We start from the raw sequence: 21,620 nt of genomic DNA on the forward strand, positions 1-21,620 counted from the left end.
ATGAGAAAAGTGAGAGCCCTGTACCTGATGTTTAAATGTGTTGGGGGTACTGCTGACAACTCTGTTTTTTGAGAAGGGCTGTCCTTTCTTCTGAGAACATATTTTATGTGGGAGGAGGGTGTAAAATTCGCCCTTTTTTTGAGTTTCAAGCCATTAAGTTTTGGTCATTTGTTACATACAGTAGTAATAGGAAATGAATACAAGAAGGGTGTGTCATCAACATAAACAGAGTAGTCTGAAGGGTGGAGCGGGAAGCTGACAGATTCTGTTTTGGGCACTGTGGATGTCATATGTAGGGTACATTTTATTGGGAACATGTCCCTCCAACAGCTGGAACTTCAGGGATGGAAAGTAAGGAACAACAATATTTTGAAAGGAAGACAAGTGGATAATCAATATTTGTTGACTACCTACAAGGTTTCTGGTTCTTTCACTAAGTTATGGTATGTAATCCTCATGGCATCTTGGAGGTTTATTTTTTTTAAACTTGATTTTCACAGGTTAGCAGCCCAGATAAGTGTCCAGAGGTTAGAAAATATGCTAAAAATTACTCAGCTAATAGCAGACAGAAACCAGCCTCACCTCTGGGTCCAATCTGATTCCAGATTGTGTGATTTTTATCATTCATTATGCGTTGCTATGGTTCTGCAGCAGTTCGGAAGAAGGAAGTCAAGGGAGTTCCTGACAAATGTCTTAATTCTTCTCAGTAACACAGAAGATGAGGTCCCCAACAAGTAATTTCAGGGTTAAGGAGTCACTTAGAGGTAAGTTCAGAGCAACAGTAGTAGAAACAGAGACAAATCTTTGGTTACCTGGAAGTGATGCTTGTCAGAAGGAAAGTTTCTTCATGTCATGAGGTCATAGGCTCCAAGATCAGTGGGTGTCATGGATGATGTTGATAGTGACTCACTGTCTGTTGGCCCAGGACACGGAGAGGGCAGAAGCCTGGACAGTGGCTCAGGGTTCTGACTCCTACCCCTACAGTGATCTATTCCTGGGTCTCCTCACTGTGGGGGCAGGAGATGTGTGAAGGGATTTCCCCAATGTCTGAGGGCTCCAAGGGATTTTCAGAGCTGGACTCTTGTTGGCTCAAGGAGCTGGGTGTTCTGCACACCATACACCTCCCCTGGCCCGGAAGGTGCCACACTAAGGTGGGAGTCAAAAGACTTTGGTCTTGGTCTACACCATGTGTTCACTGTCTGAGTGCACAGCTAACATTTGTTGGGCATTTAGCGTGTGTTAAGAGCCCAATGAACAGTTTTTCTTTGACCTCTATCGTACTGACGAAGAAACAGAAGTTCAGAGAAGCTCAGCAACTTGTCCAAGGTCGTAGAGTCTGTGTGTGTGGCCAAAATCTAAAATCAGGTTTATCCAACTCCAGATCCCATATTTGATCCATTTTGCTGTGAATTCAACATGATTCTGATTTGGAGAAACTCTCAGTCTCAGTGAGGAAACAGATGGAATTGCAATTTACTATAACACAGTAGAGCAGTGTGGAAATAAAAAGAAGGGCAGGGAAGTCCTGGAAAGAAGCTCCAACACTGATGGGGAATGCATCGGGAACACTTCTCAGAGGAGGTGGCCTTTGAGCTCAGGGGTAAATGAGTTTCTGGACAGAAGAAGGGCATTCTGGGTAGAAGGAGTATTACACAGACATGAAGATGGTGGAAGTGTTTGGCAAGAGTGAGTAGGTTGGTGACCACAATGATGAGTCAAGAGCCTATGGCATCAGGGGCTACTGTTGACATGTATGATGGCTGGAGAGCTTGTGAAAAGAAAACCCCTTCCAACCGAGTCCTAAAGCCTTGCTGGTTATACATCGTCCCTCATGAGAACAGAGTAGGTGAACATTTGGGTAGACTTATTATTCTGTTCAGGAATCACTATGTTGCTCATCTGGTATATGCCAGAGTAACATTTTTGGTGAGATTTGTTTGCTGAGAACTGTAAACTCTATACACGGAGTCATAGGCTTCTCAGTTTGTTACTCATACGATATGGTCATCCAATCATGAGGCACAGCTATCTGCTCAGAACTTTTTTAACATAGAGGGAAATCTGCATCCTAGTTCCATATCTTCTGAGAACTGTGCACCTCAGAAATCTCCTTGTGTTTTCAGAGCCTCTAAGATGACATAAGAGTGTGTTATAACCATTTATCATGTTTGCTGCTCAGTATTTAAAATTAAACATTTTAAATTGTTGCATAATTTTCCATAAATGTAACATTATTATTATTTTTGGAGTATAATTACTTTACAATGGTGTGTTAGTTTCTGCTGTATAACAAAGTGAATCAGCTATACGTATACATATATCCCCATATCCCCTCCCTCTTGCGTCTCCCTCTCACCCTCCCTATCCCACCCCTCTAGGTGGTCACAAAGCACCGAGCTGATCTCCCTGAGCTATGCAGCTGCTCCCCACTAACTATCTATTGTACATTTGGTAGTGTATATATGTCCGTGCCACTCTCTCACTTCGTCCCAGCTTACCCTTCCCCCTCCCTGTGTCTTCAAGTCCATTCTCTACATCTGGGTCTTTATTCCTGTCCTGCCCCTAGGTTCTTCAGAACCATTTTTCTATTTTAGATTCCGTATATATGTGTTAGCATACCATATTTGTTTTTCTCTTCTGACTTACTTCACTCTGTATGACAAGCTCTAGGTCTATCCACCTCACCACAAATAACTCAATTTCATTTCTTTTTATGGCTGAGTAATATTCCATTGTATATATGTGCCACATCTTCTTTATCCATTCATCTGTCAATGGACACTTAGGTTGCTTCCATGTCCTGGCTATTGTAAATAGTGCTTCAGTGAACATTGTGGTACGTGGCTCTTTTTGAATTATGGTTTTCTCAGGGTATATGCCCAGTAGTGGGATTGCTGGGTCGTATGGTATAACATTATTAATTAATTTTCCTTTTTTGCACATTGAGGTCTCTTCTAACGTTTTGCTGTTTTCATCTATGCCGAAATAATCATGTGGTTTTTATCCTTCAGATTATTTTCTGTTGAAAGAGTCCCTGAAATGGGATTAAAGGATCAAAGAGTCATGATTTTGTTTTGATACATGTCACACAATCACCTTCTGAAAAAGTTTGAACAATAGCTTGTCGCCATCATCAGATTTCACTGCACCATCACCCATGTTGGGAGGTGTGTTTTCCTAATTTTTGCTAATTTGTCAGGCGTAAATACTTTATTTTATCTATGATTTCCTTGTTAATGGTGGAAGCTAAGCATTTACTATATTTCTGTTTTGCATCTGATTTCAACATTTTGTAAAATTTCCTTTGCTCATTTGTCTACTGGAATTTTAATATTTTGCTTTCAAATTTGTATGACTCCAAAATCTCACATGAGAAAATAAGCTAAGGTCTCTCTTAGAAGCCACAGAAATGAAGGAATGGATTAGGAAACAGTAAGGGGATAGGGGGATACAGTAAGGGGATAGGGAAGAAAGATACAAAATAATACCTGAGGGTTTATTTTCATTTCTGAGGTTTCCCCAGAGTAGTGATTCTTAACCTTTTTTGAGATTATACATCCTTTTGAGGTATGAGTCCTTATCCCCAAGATGAACCTGACCTATTGCATAAAAGTTAAATGAGTTTATGGCCCTCAGGCCTATACATAGACCCCTCTTAGGTTGGGATCCTTTGTTTTGTAATAACTGCTTTAACTAAAATGTTCATTTAATTATTGCTATTTTTAGCTATCTTAAAGAGCTAAATTGTTATGTTTTGTGTTAGAAGGTTAATGTTATAAATAAAACTCAATGTGGTCTTTATTTCTTTTCCTTTTTCCTTTTTTTTTTATTTTTAAGAGAGTTTTGAGGTTATTGCTGGGTGGACTTCAAATCCCAGATGGGAATTTGACCTCACCATTCAGACCTCCAACTTTGGGTATAAGATGGTCCCAGTGATGTGGGAACCTCAGAGTCTGAAACAAAGATAACAGATTGAGACCCCCCAAAGACTTCAGATTTATCAGATTCGGAATTTTAAATAACTACTTGTAAAATATTTAACATAAAAATTGAATCAAGGGGCTTCCCTTGTGGCGCAGTGGTTGAGAGTCCGCCTGCCGATGCAGGGGACACGGGTTCGTGCCCCAGTCTGGGAAGATCCCACATGCCGCGGAGTGGCTGGGCCCGTGAGCCATGGCCGCTGAGCCTGCGCGTCCGGAGCCTGTGCTCCGCAACGGGAGAGGCCCCAGCGGTGAGAGGCCCACGTACCGCAAAAAAAAAAAAAAAATTGAATCAAAAAGTGAGCAAGAGACAAATATAACAAATGATCTGGCAGTTTGGGGAAATAAATTGAGCTTTTAGAAATAGTAAATATAGTTTTTAAAATAAAAACTCAGTGAGTGGGTTTAAACAGCAGAATGAATGACTAATTAAAGAAGAATTATTGCACTGAAAACTCCAGTCCAAAAAAAAAAAAATCACACAGAATGCAAAACAAGGAAACAGGGCAATTCAATGTATGACAGACATGTTAAGACACTGTAAGCATAGCATGAGAAAGTGTAACATACATCTAATTACAGCCCCTTAAGGTGGAAATAGAGAGCAGGGAGAAAAACAATACTCAAAACGTTAATATCTTAGAATATTCCAGAACTGATAAATAAGTGAATCCACAGATCCGGGAAACAAAGCTCATAAAAAGACATGTAAATAAAGATACACACATAGATACATTGCAATGAATCTGTAAAACACCAAAATTAGAGATTATTTTTCCAGTAGACTGACAGCTGACTTCTCCATATCTATGGAAGCAGGAAGACAGTTGAATGCCATCTTCAAAGTGCTGAGAGAAAATTAACTATTAATATAGAATTGTGTACCTACTGAAACTATCTCTCAAGAAAAAGGACAAATAAAGATATTTCCAGATAAATGATAAACGAGTTTACCACCAATTAGCCCTCATTAAAAGAATAGCTAGGGACTTCCCTGGTGGCACAGTGGCTAAGAATCCGCCTGCCAATGCAGGGGACACAGATTCGAGCCCTGATCCGGGAAGATCCCACATGCCGCGGAGCAACTAAGCCCGTGCGCCACAACTACTGAGCCTGCACTCTAGAGCCCTCAAGGCACAACTACTGAGCCCATGTGCCACAATTACTGAAGCCTGCACACCTAGAGTCCATGCTCTGCAACAAGAGAAGCCACCACAATGAAAAGCCCGCGTGCCACAATGAAGAGTAGCCCCCGCTCGCCACAACTAAAGAAAGCCCATGCACAGCAATGAAGACCCAACGCAGCCAAAAATAAATAAATAAAATAAAGTTATTTTAAAAATAAATAGCTAAAGAGTGTTTTGAAAAAAGGGAAACTGATCCCAGAAAGAAAGGTGTAACTAGTTTTTTAATAGCTGCAATAACAAATTACCATAAACTTAGCGGCTTAGAGCAACACAAAATTATTGTCTTCCATTTTTCTACGTCAGGATTCTGAAAAATTCCAGGTGTCAGCAGGGCCGCTGGCGGCTCTAGGAGACAATCTGCATCCTTGTTTTCTCCATCTTCTAAAGGCTGCCCGCATTGCTTGGCTTGTGGCCCCTTCCTCCATCTGCACAGCCAGCAACAGGGGTCGGGTCCTTCTTCTATCATATCACCTACTCCTCTTCCACTTTTAAACACCCTTGTGATTACATTGGGCCCACCCAGATAATTCAGGATAATCTCCCTATTCTAAGGTCAGCTTATTATCAACCTTCATTTCCCCTTGTAACATAACAGATTCATAGGTTCCAGGATGGAGATATCTTTGGGGCAGGGGGCATTATTCTGCCTATCACAGGACATCTGGGATATAAGTAAGAATTGTGAGCTAAGAAACCAGTAAACAGGTAGGAAAATCTAAACAAACCTTGTCATGTCTGTAAAAAAAACAAAACTAAACTAAATGTGGGTTAGAGGGCTTCCCTGGTGGCACAGTGTTTAAGGATCCGCCTGCCAATGCATGGGACACGGGTTCGAGCCCTGGTCTGGGAAGATCCCACATGTCGCGGAGCAACTAGGCCCGTGAGCCACAAGCACTGAGCCTGTGCTCTAGAGCCTGCGAGACACAACTACTGAGCTCACGTGTCACAACTACTGAAGCCCACGCACCTACAGCCCGTGCTCCGCAACAAGAGAAGCCACCGCAATGAGAAGCCCACACACCGCAACAAAGAGTAGCCCCTGCTCGCCATGACTAGAGAAAGCCCGCGCGCAGCAACCAAGATCCAACACAGACAAAAATAAATAAATACAATAAATGTGGGTTAGAGAAAGGACAGAACTAAAATGCCATTCTGCAATAGGCTGAGGGGGAGATAGCTGAACTTAAAAGTGCTCATAAATCCACGTATTTTGGGGGAAGGAAGTTTAGATATTTATTACCTCTGGACTCTGGAAAGTAAAATATTCATGGTTAAATTTCAATGGTAACTACTGAAAGAGCAGAGACAGAGTATGTGACTTCTAAACCAATAGGGGAGGGGGAACTCGAATAAAAACAACAATAACTCCCCACCAAAAAACGGCAAAAGAGGAGACATAAGAAGCATTGAAAAAGGGCTAAAATAGAAATTTAAAAAATTAAGGTAGTAAAGCAAGTCCAAATATATTAAAGATGACAACTAAATGAACACGAACCAAACTTCCTAGTTGAAAGATTGTCAGATTGGATTCTAAACTGGCTTAATGCTATTTACAAGAGACATGGCAAATATTAAACAGAAAAGTTAAAAGGGAAAGGATGAAAAAACACAGCCAAGCACGGACAGGAAGAGAGCTGGGGCCACTCTGAATATCAGAGCAGAACTTCATTGAGAAAGCACGAACAGGAAGGGGAGGGCCACAACCTAGTGACCAAGTATTTAATTCACCACAAATATATGACACTTCTGAACTTGTATGACTGCAAAATAAACAAACAAACAAACAGATAAATAACCTTGCCATACATAACATTTTGAAAGAGCCACAGCCGTCAGCTGACAGGTACATACTACGTCTGCATTGCTCTACTAAAGCTTTGCTAGTATTATTAAAGTGCTATCATCATTCCCATTTCACAGATGGGGAAACTGTCCCCATATAGGAAGAGGTTATACCTCAGCCATGCCTTGGCATCTCCTGGGCTCCGCTCCCTCCTCATTGAGCCCTCACCTCACCTGGCGAACTTTTTTTCATCATCAATTAGGATTAGTATGCCGTGCTTTTACCCAAGGACCGAAGTCACTCTCAAAACAGATCTGGATGGACTCTGGTTTGAAATGAATCAAGAGGCCCCGTGGTACATCTGACCCCAGGTCAACCGCTGTACACACACACACGGCCTTCTCTTGGACTAGCAGTGGTGCCAACCCTCAGATCCCAGGTCCCACTCTGGAGCTCTTTGAGGAAACTGCTGTCATTCTGGGCTACAGGAAGGCCTCTTTTCTGTGCCCCTTTTTCCTTATTCTGGGGTTTCTTTCTGTGCTGAGGGCTTGAAATCCTGCCTTCCACAGCCTGCAACTTTCTCTGATCAACCGTATCAGGTCCCCTAGCTCATGAACCCCAGAAAGGGCCTCAGACCAATCCCCAAATTAAAGAAACAGATCTTGCTGCAAGAGATAAAGGCTTTCACTCCCTTCCACCATTTGAGCTTTTGGGTAGAAACAGGTTCAGGTGCTGGCCAACCTGTGAAGCTCCCAGCATCCCCTCCACAATGACTCCCGTGACTTTGGAGCAAGTTCCTCACCGGGCAGGAGGCTGATCCCTTAGACCCTGTATCCTGCATGTGTAGTAAGAATGCCATCTTCTATTTGTATAGGACTTAGCAGTTCCCAAAGCACACCCACAGATCCAGTCTTGTTTTTAATTGGTCTTGGCAACAATGCAATGAGGGAAGTAAAAAGTAGGACGAGTGTTATGATCCCCATTTTAGAGCTGGGAAAATCGAATCCTAGAAAGGAATAAAGGCTTGTCTGGGAACAGTCCGTGGGTGAATGAGAAGTTAAGGTTTTTGGAACTGAGGTTTCCTGACTAGATGTGCTGAGCAAGCACATCTAGTGCTTGATTCGTGAAGGAGGTGTTTGGGTTGTTAAACAGCCTCCGAGTCAAACAGCTCCATCCCTCAGTTTCCTCATCTGTAAAATAAAGAGAATAGTTATACATTCTAAAGACTGTTGTGAAAATTCAATGACAGGATTCATATGATAGCATGACAGCTGTCATTAGTCACTGCCACTGTAGTAGATGCTGGGGGGTGCTACCCAGATCACCACCCTCACCAGCCCCATTGAGAATGGGCCACAGCCATAGAGGTCACCTCTCCCTTCCAAGGGAAATGACCAGTAAATGTGGGGACATAAAGGCTTGACTCCCTCCCCAGGGCCACCCTAGCTCCAGATTTTCTACGGGATGGGTGGAGGCCTGTGTGACTGCACTGCAGTTCAGCTTTTCTTTCGGCTTAGTTCCTTCTTTCCTCACACCATACAGGTGTGGATTCTGAGTTAACTCCCAAGTAAATGCCTGCATGCTAATCTCCATTGCCTGCTAGATTCTGTACACACATATAAAGACCACCGTCTGTCAGTCAGGCATGAACCACAAAGAGGAGTGTGCATTTGCAATGGAACCTTTCTGGAGTAGCAGAGAGGCTGGTCTGGCTTAGGTGTGCACCCTGTGTTCCTGCAACAGACCAAGACAGGCAGGGCCTCCTGACATCCAAGTCCATGACCCTGGCCCCCAGCACTGGGATCCAGTCAGCCGGGGTAGAGCCTCTAGGTCTGGGACGAGCCCAGACTCTGGGCCGTTCTGTTCTTGGGCATAGGCTTCTTTCCCCAATGATGCAATACTTTGTAACAGACCACAGGTCAATTGCACCTTCCTGTTACCCACCAAGGAGTGGCTTGTAGCTCAGTCTCTCCAGGAATTCTGATGTACTGCAAGACTCTGTGGTTGCAATGCTTCTACTTTCCCCATGAAAGCCCCTGGTCTCAGAAAAGGAAGCATTCTCAGGTGACTAACGTGTGGGTCAGGGCTTCCCAGGGTCCAGCCACCCTGAGACATGAAACAAACAACAGAGATACCCTTTAGCTCATGTTGTTTTTCTCTGGGAGGGTGAGGCGGGGTAAGATAACTACCACCAGCTCCCCAACTCTTCCCCCTCCAGATAAGCCTACAATGTAAGAGGGAAAATGCAAATTAAAGATTGCTAGCCTTGCCCCCACTTCCAACCTGATTGCTACCCCGAGTCTCCCCTGTTGGAAGTTCTGTAGCCCCCAGTTCGGCCAAAGTCCAGAGCCCTTGATGGGGTAGATGGACAAGGGTCTGGATGCCAGGGCCCCCATCACCCTCCTCCCATTGCTTTTCCCCTTGAACTCTACATTTTGGCTCTGATGACTTATAATTAATTCCCTGAAGCCCCCAGCAGTGCTTTCTCTCCCCTTGGGGCCTCTGTCCCATCCTCCCCCCTTACCTGTCCCATCTCCCTCCTGCGACCCCATCCCCAAGCCTGATTGGGGTGCCCCTGTTTGGAGGGAGCCACCAAACCCTGTGCTTCCTCTATCCATGCACACATCATCCCGTGATGTCCTTCGAGGATGAGGACACGCCCACCTTACTCACCTCTGTGCCCTCAGGGTCCAACGTAGCACCTGGTGGGGGTGGGTGGTGAGTGAATCTTCTTGGAGCAAGTGTGCTTTAGGTTTTGATTGTTGGTTGGTGTTGCAGGGACCAGCCCACCTTGAACTAGCTGGCAGCTCTACCCCTTAGCTCCTGGGAAAGCACCAGGAACTACTCCTCTTCTTTCAGACACAGCTTGGACACCACCAGGAGGATGCAGCTGGCTCTGACTCCTGTCCTGTGCCCGATGCAGTGCGGCCGAAGACGGGGTGAGACGGCTGGAGTGAGAAAAGGCGGAGCAGCTCGCCAACACGAGGCAGCGCGGCCGGCAGACAAACCGGATGCATCGTACGGTTGCAGGAAATGATTCTTCCCATCGTCAACCCGTGCCTTACTGGACTGTCCCTTCTGGAATTTCATGTTGATTGACTGCTCAGTTTCCTTATGTGCTGTTCGTTGGCTTTTATGGGATTATTTAATTGAAGGCTTCGGCTGCAGGGGACAGGACACACTTGAGCTAGCTTCAGCTGTGATGGGGAATTTGTGAGACAGCAGCAGGAAGTACAGGATCTCATGAGAGATCCTGAATGGGAACGCTAAGGTTATGAGACATGGAGGCATCATGATCTATCAGCTGAAGGCCACTGCCTCCTCACCTCTGCGTCTCTCTGTCTGTCTGCTCCGTTCTTCTCTCCCATAGAATCTGCTTCTCTCTCTGTACATCTGCCGAGAGTGGCCCCTTCTAGAGCTGATGGATTTCGAAGTCTTGGGTTTGAGAGCAGCTACACGTGGCCTGGCCTCTCTGCTTTTTACTTCCTTATTCCTGGCAGTGGGTTAGTTTGAAGCAGTTGGCCTCACAGGTCCAATCAGCTATGGCCTGGGGACAGAGTCGGGACGTTGAACGTGACTGGCCCTGTGTGTTGGGATGCAGGTGATGGGGGTAGTTCCCAGAAGAGGGGATCGTGGGTTAAGCAGAGTTGGCACGCCTTGACCCTGACGGATGTGAACTTGTGTGTTTCAGTGTGTGATCACTTATGAATGTTATGCTCGGGAGTCTTCATTTATCTGTAGCGATGTACGTGTGTGTGTGTCAGAGAGAGAGAGGCACCGTGTCCACGCGTGGTGGCTTCCTATCTATTCTTTGTTTCCTTTCTCCACGTGGCAGGTCCTGTGCTATGGGTCAGGGACACAGCGGAGACCAAAGCAGACACTGTCCTTGCGGCGACCTGCCAGGGAGGTGGGTGTTGCACGGAGTATCACACAAATGAGTGTCTGAGCTGAGGTCTTCAGGGAGAGGCTGGTAGGCTAGTCAGCAGAGCAGGGGAGGGGAGGCAGTTCCGTGCAGGGCAGAAGCAATGCCAAGGTCCTGAGGTCGGGGAATTTGAGGAATCAAAAGCAGGCCTGTGTGGCTGCAGTTCAGAGGACAAGGGGGTTGTTTGGCAAGCTCAGCCCAGACCTGGTGGCGCAGACTCTTAGGGACGCTGTAAGGGCTTTAGGGTTTGTCTAAGACCATGGGAAACTCCTTGAGGGTTTACAATCTTCAGAATTGTAAAACCGATGCCATCTCTTTTCACAACTCAAGTTCAGTGTCGTGGCCTCATGTCCCTAGAACGGCAGGAACCAGGTCGCCCCCTGGGTGTTGCTCTCCTGGCTGCAGTGGAGGGAATTCCCCCCCCCCCCCACTTCTTAGTCTTCCCACGGCACCAGGCGCCCTGCCTTGGGCCCAGCTAGTGGCCCAGACTTCTGTTTCCATAGTATGACTTCCCTTTAGGACCTTGGGGTCTCTCCTGCCAGGAGACCACACCTGCGACCGTCTGAATCCAAGATAGGGGTTCTAATGACATCCAGCCTCAATATCTCATTCCCCCCATCCCACCCCGCTGCCCTTCTTCCTTGTGCAGGGGACTGGCCCAAGGCAGGTCAGTCACTGCCACTGGGGTTCTTCAGAAGCACCCCGACCTCCATGGCCAAGGGGCGCCAGCCACCAGGAATCCCCAAATTCCCAAATGCCAGCTCTCCCCGCAGCTGCCAGTCTTCCACCTCTGGGACATTCGGCTCCAGGCTTCCAAGGGGCTCTGGGTGCTCAAGGCCAAGGCTCTGATCCCTCAGAGCTTTGCAGATTTGCAGGAGTGTCGGCAGGAGAGGAGAGCTCTGCAGTTGGGCCAGGCCCTGGGGGGTTAGAGGTGCTCACAAGTGGTCCTCCCACCCTGGATGTGCTCCGTGTCAGGGATACCCCAGCCTCTGCTCTGATCCACATGCCACCCCCAGGCCCTGATCGGTAGCCCAGTTTACCATCTCCTTAATGACCCCGGGCCCCGCCAGGCCCCTGGTTCCCCAGGGGAGACATCAGACCCATAGCCTGTGAGGCTATAGCTCATACTTAAATGATGCTTCCTGTGTCCTGAGCACGTTTATTAGCTCAGTCCTCCCAACCCCTCTACAAGGGGGGCCACAGTCTTACCCTCATTTTCCAGATGTTCCCAGAATCCCACAGATATAGCTCATGAGGCCAGGGATCTGAACCTCCAGGCACCAGAGCCCGTCTCCCAGAGCGGCCCTCCTGATGTAATAACAGACGCGCACCACTCCAGGCTGCCCCAAGGCCCAACTTTCCAGGTTTACAAAATTGAGTTCCTGATTCTTTAGCAAGAAAACATTTCTCTACAAAAGCTGCTTCAAAAATTCCCAGCCCCAGCTCAGAGGCCCTGGCATTCTAGGTGGTGAGGCCGGGCTGCAGAGAGCAGGAAGTGAGGCCCTTCCTGGGAAGTCCCTGCGGTTAGGGCACCAGGATGGGGCCTGCCCCACTCCAGCACCCTGCACCTCCTGACCTGGCTTCAGACCCCATGGGCTGAGTCAAGGAATGAGCCTGGGTGGGCTGCAGAGACTGTGTGAGGGGACAGTGAACTGCTCCTCCTAGACCCCTCTGGAGAGGGTCCTGAATGATGGACACTTCGTCAAGCGACTGGCCTGTTCTTCCCTGACAGAGGCTCGGAGGTGGCAGTATCAGGGTGGAGGCAGCCACTAGGCTGGCCTCCCCTTCACCTGCGCCCTGCGGCATTGCCTACAGCAAGGCCCTGCTTCAATGCGCACAACTTATAAAGCATTCTAGAGTTTGCCCATCATTCCTTCTTCCAGCCAGCCCCTCCGCTATGGCAGGGCAGGAAGTGACTGCTCCCTCTGCAGTTATCAGAATGAGGGCCTGGAGAATGAAAGGGACGCATCCAGAGTCATGCAGCTGCAGACCTGGGGATGAGACCCGGGACTTGGAGCCTGGCGGGAAGACCCTGCCACTGTTCCCATGCATCGACCTGGGTGGTTTTAAACATACCTGAGTTGTCTGCTCCCTGCCGGCAGGGTCCAGGGCATGAAGCTAACAAGAAGGTCAGTTCTGAATGGCAAAGAGGAAGAGAGGGTTGAGAACACAGAATCTTTCAGAGAAGGTGGGGAGAGAGTATCTGACCTCGAAGACAGCATCATGCCAGGGTTGGGCATGGGGCCTGAGGGTAACTGGAGGAGGGGACGCATACCCTCTGCTCCCTAAGCCAAGCCCCAACCACATGGGCCACAATCCAACCATGATGATCCCACCCAAGGGCCTTTGTGCTTGCTGTTCTTCCACCTGGAACACTCCTCCCCTTTCTTAATCATTCAGGTCTCAGCTCAAATATCACCTCAAAGAGACTTCCCCTGGCCACTTTCCCTAAAATCGCACCCACCCCATGTCCCTTGAAAACCTCACGTTTCTTCTTTCCCCTCTAGCACTTCCTGCCATATGAAGTTAGTTCGTTTGTTTCTTGTCTGCCTTCCCCATTAGAACATCAGGGACCTTCTGTGGCTTTCCCCCGAGGCCCAGAAAAGAACCTGGCACGCAGGGTTAAGTCCACCCACGTTGTCTGGCTGAAGGCGTGTACGCAGGTGCCAGCTGACGGTTGTTGGGTTTGGGTGGGCACAAAGGTCCAGCCCCACTGAGCCTGCTCAGCCCCTCCCACGTGACCTCCAGTTTTATGCAGGTAAGAACCAGTTTGACTTCTGTTCGCCTGAGTCACCTTTCCGGAAGCTGGGCTTGCCCACCTCCTTGCGGTGGCCAGCCCTGCGTGGGTATATGGGAAGGCAGGCTGGGGCTTCTCCTCTCATCCTCTTCAGGGAATCAAGAAGGAGGGAGCAGCTCTGCCCTGGGAGGCGTTGGTGGCACAGGTGGTGCCTGGCTGCTCTTCCTTCCTGTGCCAGCGCTCAATCTGGAGCCAGAGGCTGGAAGACCTTGGAACACCTCGTCTTCTACCAGGCCCTCCCCATGGAAACCCATGGTAAGCTCCTTCCACTCCTATTTTTCCATCTGAAACATGGGACTGAAAAGTATTTGCAAAATGCTCTCAGACTCTGAAGAGTGAGCTTCAAGGGGAATGTCAAGGGTGTGGAGCTCCAGGCTTGTCTGGGAGACCTGGCCACTGTACAGACAACAGCCTCCATGGAGAGACCATGCAGATGCTCTGAGGCAGGGGCTGAGAGCCCCGTGCGTGCTGGGTGAGCAGGTGAACTGAGGAAGCATGCCTGCTGTGCAAAAAATCTGGAAGCCCTTGGAGTCACTTGGTCATTTCCCACTGTTGATAGAGATGTGGAAAATTGGAGAACTGTTTCTGTAAAAAGAGAGAAAGAACAGTGTGAGCTAAATGAGAAATACTAATAGAACCTGGTCCTCAACCATAGATCTGAGGGGTAATAGGGAAGGGTAGGGACTGTGGAGAATTAGGGGCTGTCACTAGTCAGTTCCACAGGTGGGTTTTTCCATGAGAATGCAGGCCCAAGTTACCAGAATTTCTCATTTTTCTTCTTTTTTTTTCCCGCACCATGCGGCATGTGGGATCTTAGTTCCCCAACCAGAGATGGGACCTGCGCCCCCTGCAGTGGAAGTGCAGAGTCTTAACCACTGGACCACAAGGGAAGTCCCAAAACTTCTCATTTTTCAAAAAGAATCAGATATTCTGATTTCGTGATGTGTAGCATTCTGATTAAATAAAACAATGAAGTGAGAAAATAAAATATTTAATCTATGAGCTACTGGCTTGCAACCTCTGGTTAAGTAAGATACATGAGGGGCAGAGAAAAGATCTTAAGGTTGGTGGTCTGAAGGTCCAGTTTTTAATTCTAAGTTGGCCTCTAATGGGTAAATTATTACTCCCACCTGGGTCTCACTTTCCTCAATGTCAAGAGGAGGCTGGCAAACTCGGGGTTTCAAGGACACAGTAATAACTAATACTTCCACAGTGCTTACTACAAGCTGGGCATTCTGCTGAACTATTTACGTGGTTTACTTCATTTAATTCTCACAATAACCATAAGAGGAAGGACTATTATGGTTCACATTTTCAGAAGAGGAAACTGGGGCATAGAAGGTTAAATAATTTGCCAAAGGCCAGACAGCCAGTATAAGCAGAGGAGCTGGGCTTGACAACAGACAGTCTGTCTCCAAACCACTGGATATGCTCTAGGGGTATGGAGACCAAATGAGATCAGGAAGCGAGAAGTGCATTGTAAACCACAGCAGTGATTCCAGGAGCAGCAAACCTTCCCCCTTCCCCCAGTGGGTGTAACAGTCTCCAGTGGGGTGCATTAAACTGTTAACCCATGGTCTTCTGTAGTTTTCAAACGTGTAAGGGAAGATGTAACTCTCAGAACCAGACAGTGATATGCTGTGAAGGAATCACTATACTTATAAAAGGTTCATTCCAAAATATTTTAAGCTGGCACATAGTAGGTGCTAAATAAAGTGTATAACTTGAACTGGATTGAATTCAGGAGACAATTGCATGTAAGTCCAGTGAAGACACCATGTCTCCTGTGAGGAGGAACCACATTCTCCATCTAACGTCAGGAACGTGGGTGGTACCACTGAGGCCAACCAGAGAACGGGGATCTGAGAAGAGAGAACTCAGTGAGATTCATGGTTTGACAGAAGAGCCGGGAAAGTGAGGACAGAGACAGGATGAAGACGGAACCACCCTGTGTGTATTCTGCATTACCCTGGACAAGCCATTTACCTCACTGGACCTCTGTTTCCTCTCTACACTGCTGACTTTATTGCTAATGTGTGTGAAGGAGGGGGAGGAGGTGAAGAAGTGACAATGAAAAGGTAAATCCTTTCTATCACCTAAGTTTTTTTTTTTTGTGGTACGTGGGCCTCTCACTGTTGTGGCCTCTTCCATTGCGGAGCACAGGCTCCGGACGCGCAGGCTCAGTGGCCATGGCTCACGGGCCCAGCCGCTCCGTGGCATGTGGGATCCTCCCAGACTGGGGCACGAACCCGTGTCCCCTGCATCGGCAGGTGGACTCTCAACCACTGCGCCACCAGGGAAGCCCACGATCTAAGTTTGAAAACAGTTTTAAGCTACTGAATGTTGACCATATCTTGATTACATAGTTGGGGGAAATGAAATATGAATGACTTAATCAAAAATTAACTTGATTAGAATGAGAGTGATTGATCAATATTATATCTGCTATAGTCTCTGTCCTTGAGTGGAAGACTTACTAAGGCTTTGGGGTCCTCTGGTGTGCTTTGCCTATATGTCTATTCATCTAATAAAATGGACAACATCTCTGCTACTGGGCTAGTTGGCAAGGTACAATGATTGATAGTTAATTGTGCCTGCAATTTGCAGCACTAGCCATGAGATGGTGCCAGTACCTTCTAAGGGTTTGTATGATAAGGCAATCATCTGTTTTCCGGGGACTGAGGGGTTTCCTGTGATGCAGGGCTTTCAGTATTAAAACCAAGAAAATCCTGGAAAAACTAGGGCAATTGGCCACCCTAGTCCATAACAAGGTAAAGAGGTTTCTTTTTAACCTATGTAAGGTCTTAGAATCATCTTTTCTTTACTAGCAAAATACCTCCTAAGATTTCCAAACAGTTATAGAATAACTCATTGCTCTATAAGATGTGAGTTCAAACCAAAAGGAACAGCATAAGAACAAATACAATTCTTGTTCCTGTGCAATCAAGCAGAGAAGAAACAATGTCACTTGCCTCTCTGGCAGGACTGCCGTGTAGGAAGAACTGGGTTCAAATCCTGGCTCAGCCAGGATCTGGGGCAAGTGATTTAATCTTTCTGAGCCTCGATTTCTTATTCTACAAAGTGAGTATAAGTATATCCCCGTCCTGAGACTGGGGGTACATATACCTGCCTTGCACAGCTACATGAGGACTGAATAAGATCTGTATGAAAGCATACGACACAGAGGCCGAAACACTGCAGGCAAGAAACAGGGTAGTCCCCTCCCCCAAGTTCCTGTCCTTCCCCTTCTCCTCCTGCCTGCGGAGAAGCCACCTTACAAAGCTAATCAGTCATCAAAGCCCAGAAGGCAAGAGTAAACGTGTACCTTGGAAAAACATAAGATAAGTAGGTAAACAATGGCTTTCCGTGCAGATCCCTATCAAACCCAGAAACTGCTGGAACAAAGATCATCTTGGAAAACTCTGAACCTCAGAAAGGATTCACAGTGAGTTTACCATTTGTATCTGGGAGGAGAGCAAGCGTCTTGTAAAGCAGCAATCAATCACAGCTGGCTTTATACACAGTCTCCTGACGTCTACCAGCCAGGACAGGCAACTCGGTCATTCCGATGGCTGCAGCTTGGTGGGCAGAGATGCCCAGGAGGACACCTGTCTCCAAGCCTGACCTGCTGCTATAGGGAGCTTCTAATAACCTAACAGATTTGGTTAAAATTGACTTGGCTGCCTGGCAGGGCAGGGTAGCTGGAGTTTGACAAAGAGAAGACAGCAGATTATACTGTGGGGGCTTGTATTTATCACCCTTTTTCCTCCTCTTTGTATTAATATATTTACTCATCTCTTGGAGAGAGTAACGGGAGCCTTTGTGCCATTATCTTAGTAAAAATTTACAACGTTTGGACAATAGCACTGCCTGTATTGTGTGGCATGTGCTGTAACGCTCAGGCATTCAAGAATTGGCTGAAGATTCTGAATCTGGGATTTAGCCATTACAACGTAAGGTACACACCCGTCCACCCAAGCCTGTTGCTTAAGTGTTTGCCAAGGACACTTGGATGACGACAAATGCAGCTCCAGGAGGCACAGCTGGAAATGCACCAAGATTCATTGATGTTTCCTGATAAATGGGATTTATTGGTAGGGATTGTTTCTCGGGAGGGGGATGGGACCTGTGGGGTGAGCCGTTTGGGCTGAGGAGGAGGAAATTTGGAGTTGGGAAAAGTGGGGACAATTTCTGTCTAGAAAGACGAAAGAGCGCTCAAATCTCCCTGTCCCCTCAGGGTGCTGGAGCCAGGAAGAGCCCGTCTCTTCCCAACTTCACACTCAGTGATGTGGGTGGCTTGAAATCATCCGTGGTGGGCGTATCTACACCAGAGAAATTGGCAAATGCTACAAGTCAGAACTCCTTTTGGAGATCCTGCTGTCAATATCCACTGCCAAGGTCAGGGTTACACCACTGCCCTGCTTTCAGGTTCAATCACCCCAAAACTTCTTCCAAGTCTAATCCATCTGGCCGCTGTTCCCAGGATGGTCTTAATAAAACAAATGTGACAGTGTCACCCTCTGATTCAATTTTCTTTTAGATAAATTCCCTGCTCCTTGAAGTGGAACTAAAGGCCCCTCCTTCCCTGGTTCCTGCTCAACTTGTCAATCACGTCTTTGGGCAGACTCATGGGACTCGGGGGCGGGGGAAGATGCAGTTTATATTTTATCTCCCACTGAGTAGGAAGGCACCCCCTGCCCCCCCCGCCGACAACCCTGGTTTGGGCTGGGACCCTGGAGCGTGAAAAGTGAATGGAAATGAAGAAGTGAACAGAAATGGACTCTGGAGCATGAGAAGTGAACAGAAATGGATTTCCCGAAGCCCAGTTCTGACTCATCTCAAGCCCTGTTTGGGTGAAGTCACCTGGGGCTGCCGTGCTCCTGGCCTCAGTGCCCAGAGAAAGCAAAAGTGAATTGTCTCTGGGTACATACAACACCATCCAGGGCCTCAGATCATCCCTACAGTTTTTGCTACACAGTGTCCAGCGGTTAATAACAAGTAATCAGGCATACGCAAGACAACGTGTGTACCAGAGAAAACCAGACAGTAGAAGGAGACCCAGTGGGGATTCAAATAATGGAGTCAACAGGGGCAGCCTTTGTAAGAACCCTGAATGAATAATAGGATCAAGGGTGTAAAGGACAAGATTGCAACTTTTGGCAGAGAACTAGAAACTCTACAAAAAAGGAAGCAAATGGAAATCCTAGAACTGAAAGATGCCATTAACTGAAATTGAGAAAGAGCTCGCATGTATTGAACACTTCCTATGTGGGCAGACTGCACTGAACACTTTACTGGCATCAACAATGAAGGTTCACCCACATGGTCTCCATGGAGCCTGTCTCGTGTCACTCCTAGGACCCGGACTTAGCCTGGCTGTCCTGTTTCCCTTCAAGTGGGCCTTAGTCATTTCTGCTGTCACCGGTGTCTAGCAGGGCAGGGCTCGGCACGTAGCAGGTACCAGTATAGCTGTGATGCCTGGTGCCCGGGGAAAACACAGGGTGCTGATTGGGAAGCAGAGTTCACTCCATGGCGTGGTCATTAAGCTTAATTCGGGAAGCAGAGTGACGAGTGAGTACTAGAAGGGAGAATACCTTTAGTGAGAGATGTCCCGTGGGTGGGCAGACATCACAGGGACACCGACTGATTTGATGCAACAGAGCCAATAGTGGAATTGTGGCCAGATGCGTGAGGAAAGGGAGGAGATTCTCCTCCCCACTTACTTCCTCCCCTGCCCACTCCCGTTTCCCCCCCACCCCGCCACAGGAGTGAATCCCTCTCCTCTGGAGTCAAGCAGCCTTGTTGGGCATGTTGACGGGGATCAGGGCATTGTGACTGTCCCCTCCCACTCTACCTGGGGTGATGAATCAGACGTCATACCTCCCTATTGTTTAAGTAGTCCCTACGTGCCAAGGACGGGGCTAAATACATCATGTGCAAAATGTTTCCATCCTCAAAGCAACCCGTGACAAGGCTTCCTTCTATTATTAGCCCCATCTAATGGATAACGAAACTGAGACTTGGAGAGTTCTGGCATGTTGTCTGGGTGGCCCAGCTCGTAACTGACACAGGAGAATGCAGTCCGAAGTCGGCCTGGCCCCAGGGACTCCCGCCCCCATGTCCAGAAAGACTTGTCAGGCCACAGAAGGAAAAAGATACAGATCTAGGAGATGGGGTTGTGGGGGCGGGGGGAACCCAGGGCCTCTACTCTCAGGGAGAAACCTGTCTCTTAGAATTTGGGCTGGGAACGGAGGAACATTTACCCAGGCACTGCAGTGTGGGCAGGACCTTGACCCCTTGGTCTCACCGTGGCAAGTCACTGCTTTTCTTCAGTATGTAAGGATCATTTTTTTTTTTTTTTTTTTTTGCCGTGCCGCATGGCATACGGGATCTTAGTTTCCTGACCAGGGATCGAACCCGTGCTCCCTGGAGTGGAAGCACAGAGCCCTAACCACTGGACTGACAAGGAATTCCCTTTAAGGACAATTTTTGAGTGATGCTGATTTAACAGTCGAGGAGTACTTCATAAGTAGCCTAAGAAAGACAAGTTGGAGAGAACTTATCCTGGGAGGTGGCAAGCTGCCTTGTTCCCTTACAGCAGGTGTGATGACCAAGGTATGCACCCGATGATTCATAAGTGTTCCAGAAATTATAAACTCCAATTCAGCAAATACTGGAAGTGACAAATAACCAAGCAGGTTCATACACATCGCCTCCTTTAGCCGGCCCCCCCAAAACAAACAAAAACAATCAACCCCCCAACACAGCCCTCAAAGGTAGACATTATTTCTTACATGTGTTTCAAAGGTGAGTAGGAGCCCTCAAGGTCGCACAGCTTGTGAGAACAGAGCAGGAGATGTGCCTACGTGCCGTTTTGTCCTACTCAGGGAGGTGACAATTTTTGCAGAAATGTTTCACTTGCTCTGGAAGAGGAGCTCATTAACGATCTGAGAAATTCATTCGCAAACTTCCTCTTTAAAAAAAATTTTTATCGAGGTATAATTGACATATTACATTACGTGAGTTTCAGATGTACAACATAGTTATACAATTCTATTTTTTGCTTGTGATGAGAACTTTTAAGATCCACTCTCTTAGTAACTTTCAAATATGCAGTGTACCCTACCTCTCTGACAGATTTTACCCTCATTTGGACACAGCCTCTGATTGGTTGGTTGAAAATAAAGTCAGACTCCTCAAGATCTGCTGCTGTAATAGGAGACCCCTGGGTGGGAGTCAGGAGACCTGGATTTCTGGCTACACCTTTGCCATGGAAAAGCTGTGTGACCTTGGGCAGGTGCCCTCCCCTCTCTGGGCCTTCCTCAGAAAGCGTGCTGGGGTGAGGTAGAATGATGCTGAGTGCCCATCCAGTCCTCAAAGGCTACAGTCTGCGCTTCTGCACTAGCGTTGCATTCTCCTACCATTTAGATCATGTAGGACCCGCTTCACCTATTTTCTGTCCATTAATAGGAATATACTTTCTTTTTTCCTGACTGTCTAGAATGTAGTAAGAAAGGAAGTGAATGTTTCTTAGTGCCCATTATGAGCCAGAACTTTTGCCTTCCAACCAACCTTCCTTCCTCCCTTCCTTCCGTCCTTCCGTCCTCGTACCTATGAGAATGACATAATCAACCTCATTCTGAGCGTGAGGAGAGAGAAGCAGAGACCCAGATAAGTGACTTGTTCCAGGTCACACAGGTGGCAAACGGCAAGTGCTAGAGGTAGATTTTTGGATTCATTTCCGTCCCACGCTGAGTTCACCCCATTTTCCCGAGACCATAACTTCAAAGACGTCGATAACAGGAATAGGGTTGGTTTCAAAGTCCCTCTCAGGAAGTTTACTCTAAAGCAGGAGGCAGCAAACTTCAGGCCAAATCCAGCCACCACCTGTTTTTTGTAAATAAAGTTGTATTGGAGCACAATTAAATTAGCTTGTTGGTTTACAGATCAT

At 47.2% G+C, this 21,620-nt stretch overlaps 1 protein-coding gene and 1 long non-coding RNA gene across 5 annotated transcripts in view; one reads left to right on the top strand and one right to left on the bottom strand.

The window, feature by feature from the left end:
- On the bottom strand, positions 1-13,764 carry LOC149747686 (uncharacterized). Its single transcript, XR_016395357.1, has 3 exons — positions 13,667-13,764; positions 9,624-13,008; positions 1-8,140 (listed from the first exon to the last, which is right to left on the bottom strand). It is a non-coding gene; the product is annotated as an uncharacterized LOC149747686 (long non-coding RNA).
- IL1RN (interleukin 1 receptor antagonist) overlaps positions 13,725-21,620 on the top strand; it is a 14,915-nt gene continuing 7,019 nt past the window's right edge. Inside the window, exons 1-2 of one of the 4 annotated variants that reach the window (XM_089922816.1) lie at positions 13,725-13,924; positions 15,414-15,747. Coding sequence is in view for 2 of the 4 variants with exons in the window: in XM_030762849.2 (XP_030618709.1) it covers positions 13,912-13,924 (13 nt within the window). In the remaining 2 variants the exon portion in view is untranslated. Of the gene's footprint in view, positions 13,925-15,413; positions 15,748-17,041; positions 17,115-21,620 lie in introns of all 4 variants that reach the window. The other 3 variants (XM_089922817.1, XM_030762848.2, XM_030762849.2) reach the window with 3 other exon arrangements.

The sequence above is a fragment of the Delphinapterus leucas genome, chromosome 13 (assembly GCF_059928025.1).
Source record: "Delphinapterus leucas isolate spDelLeu-1000000601 "Yukka" chromosome 13, BTC_Dleu_Yukka2, whole genome shotgun sequence".
Taxonomy (NCBI): domain Eukaryota; kingdom Metazoa; phylum Chordata; class Mammalia; order Artiodactyla; family Monodontidae; genus Delphinapterus; species Delphinapterus leucas.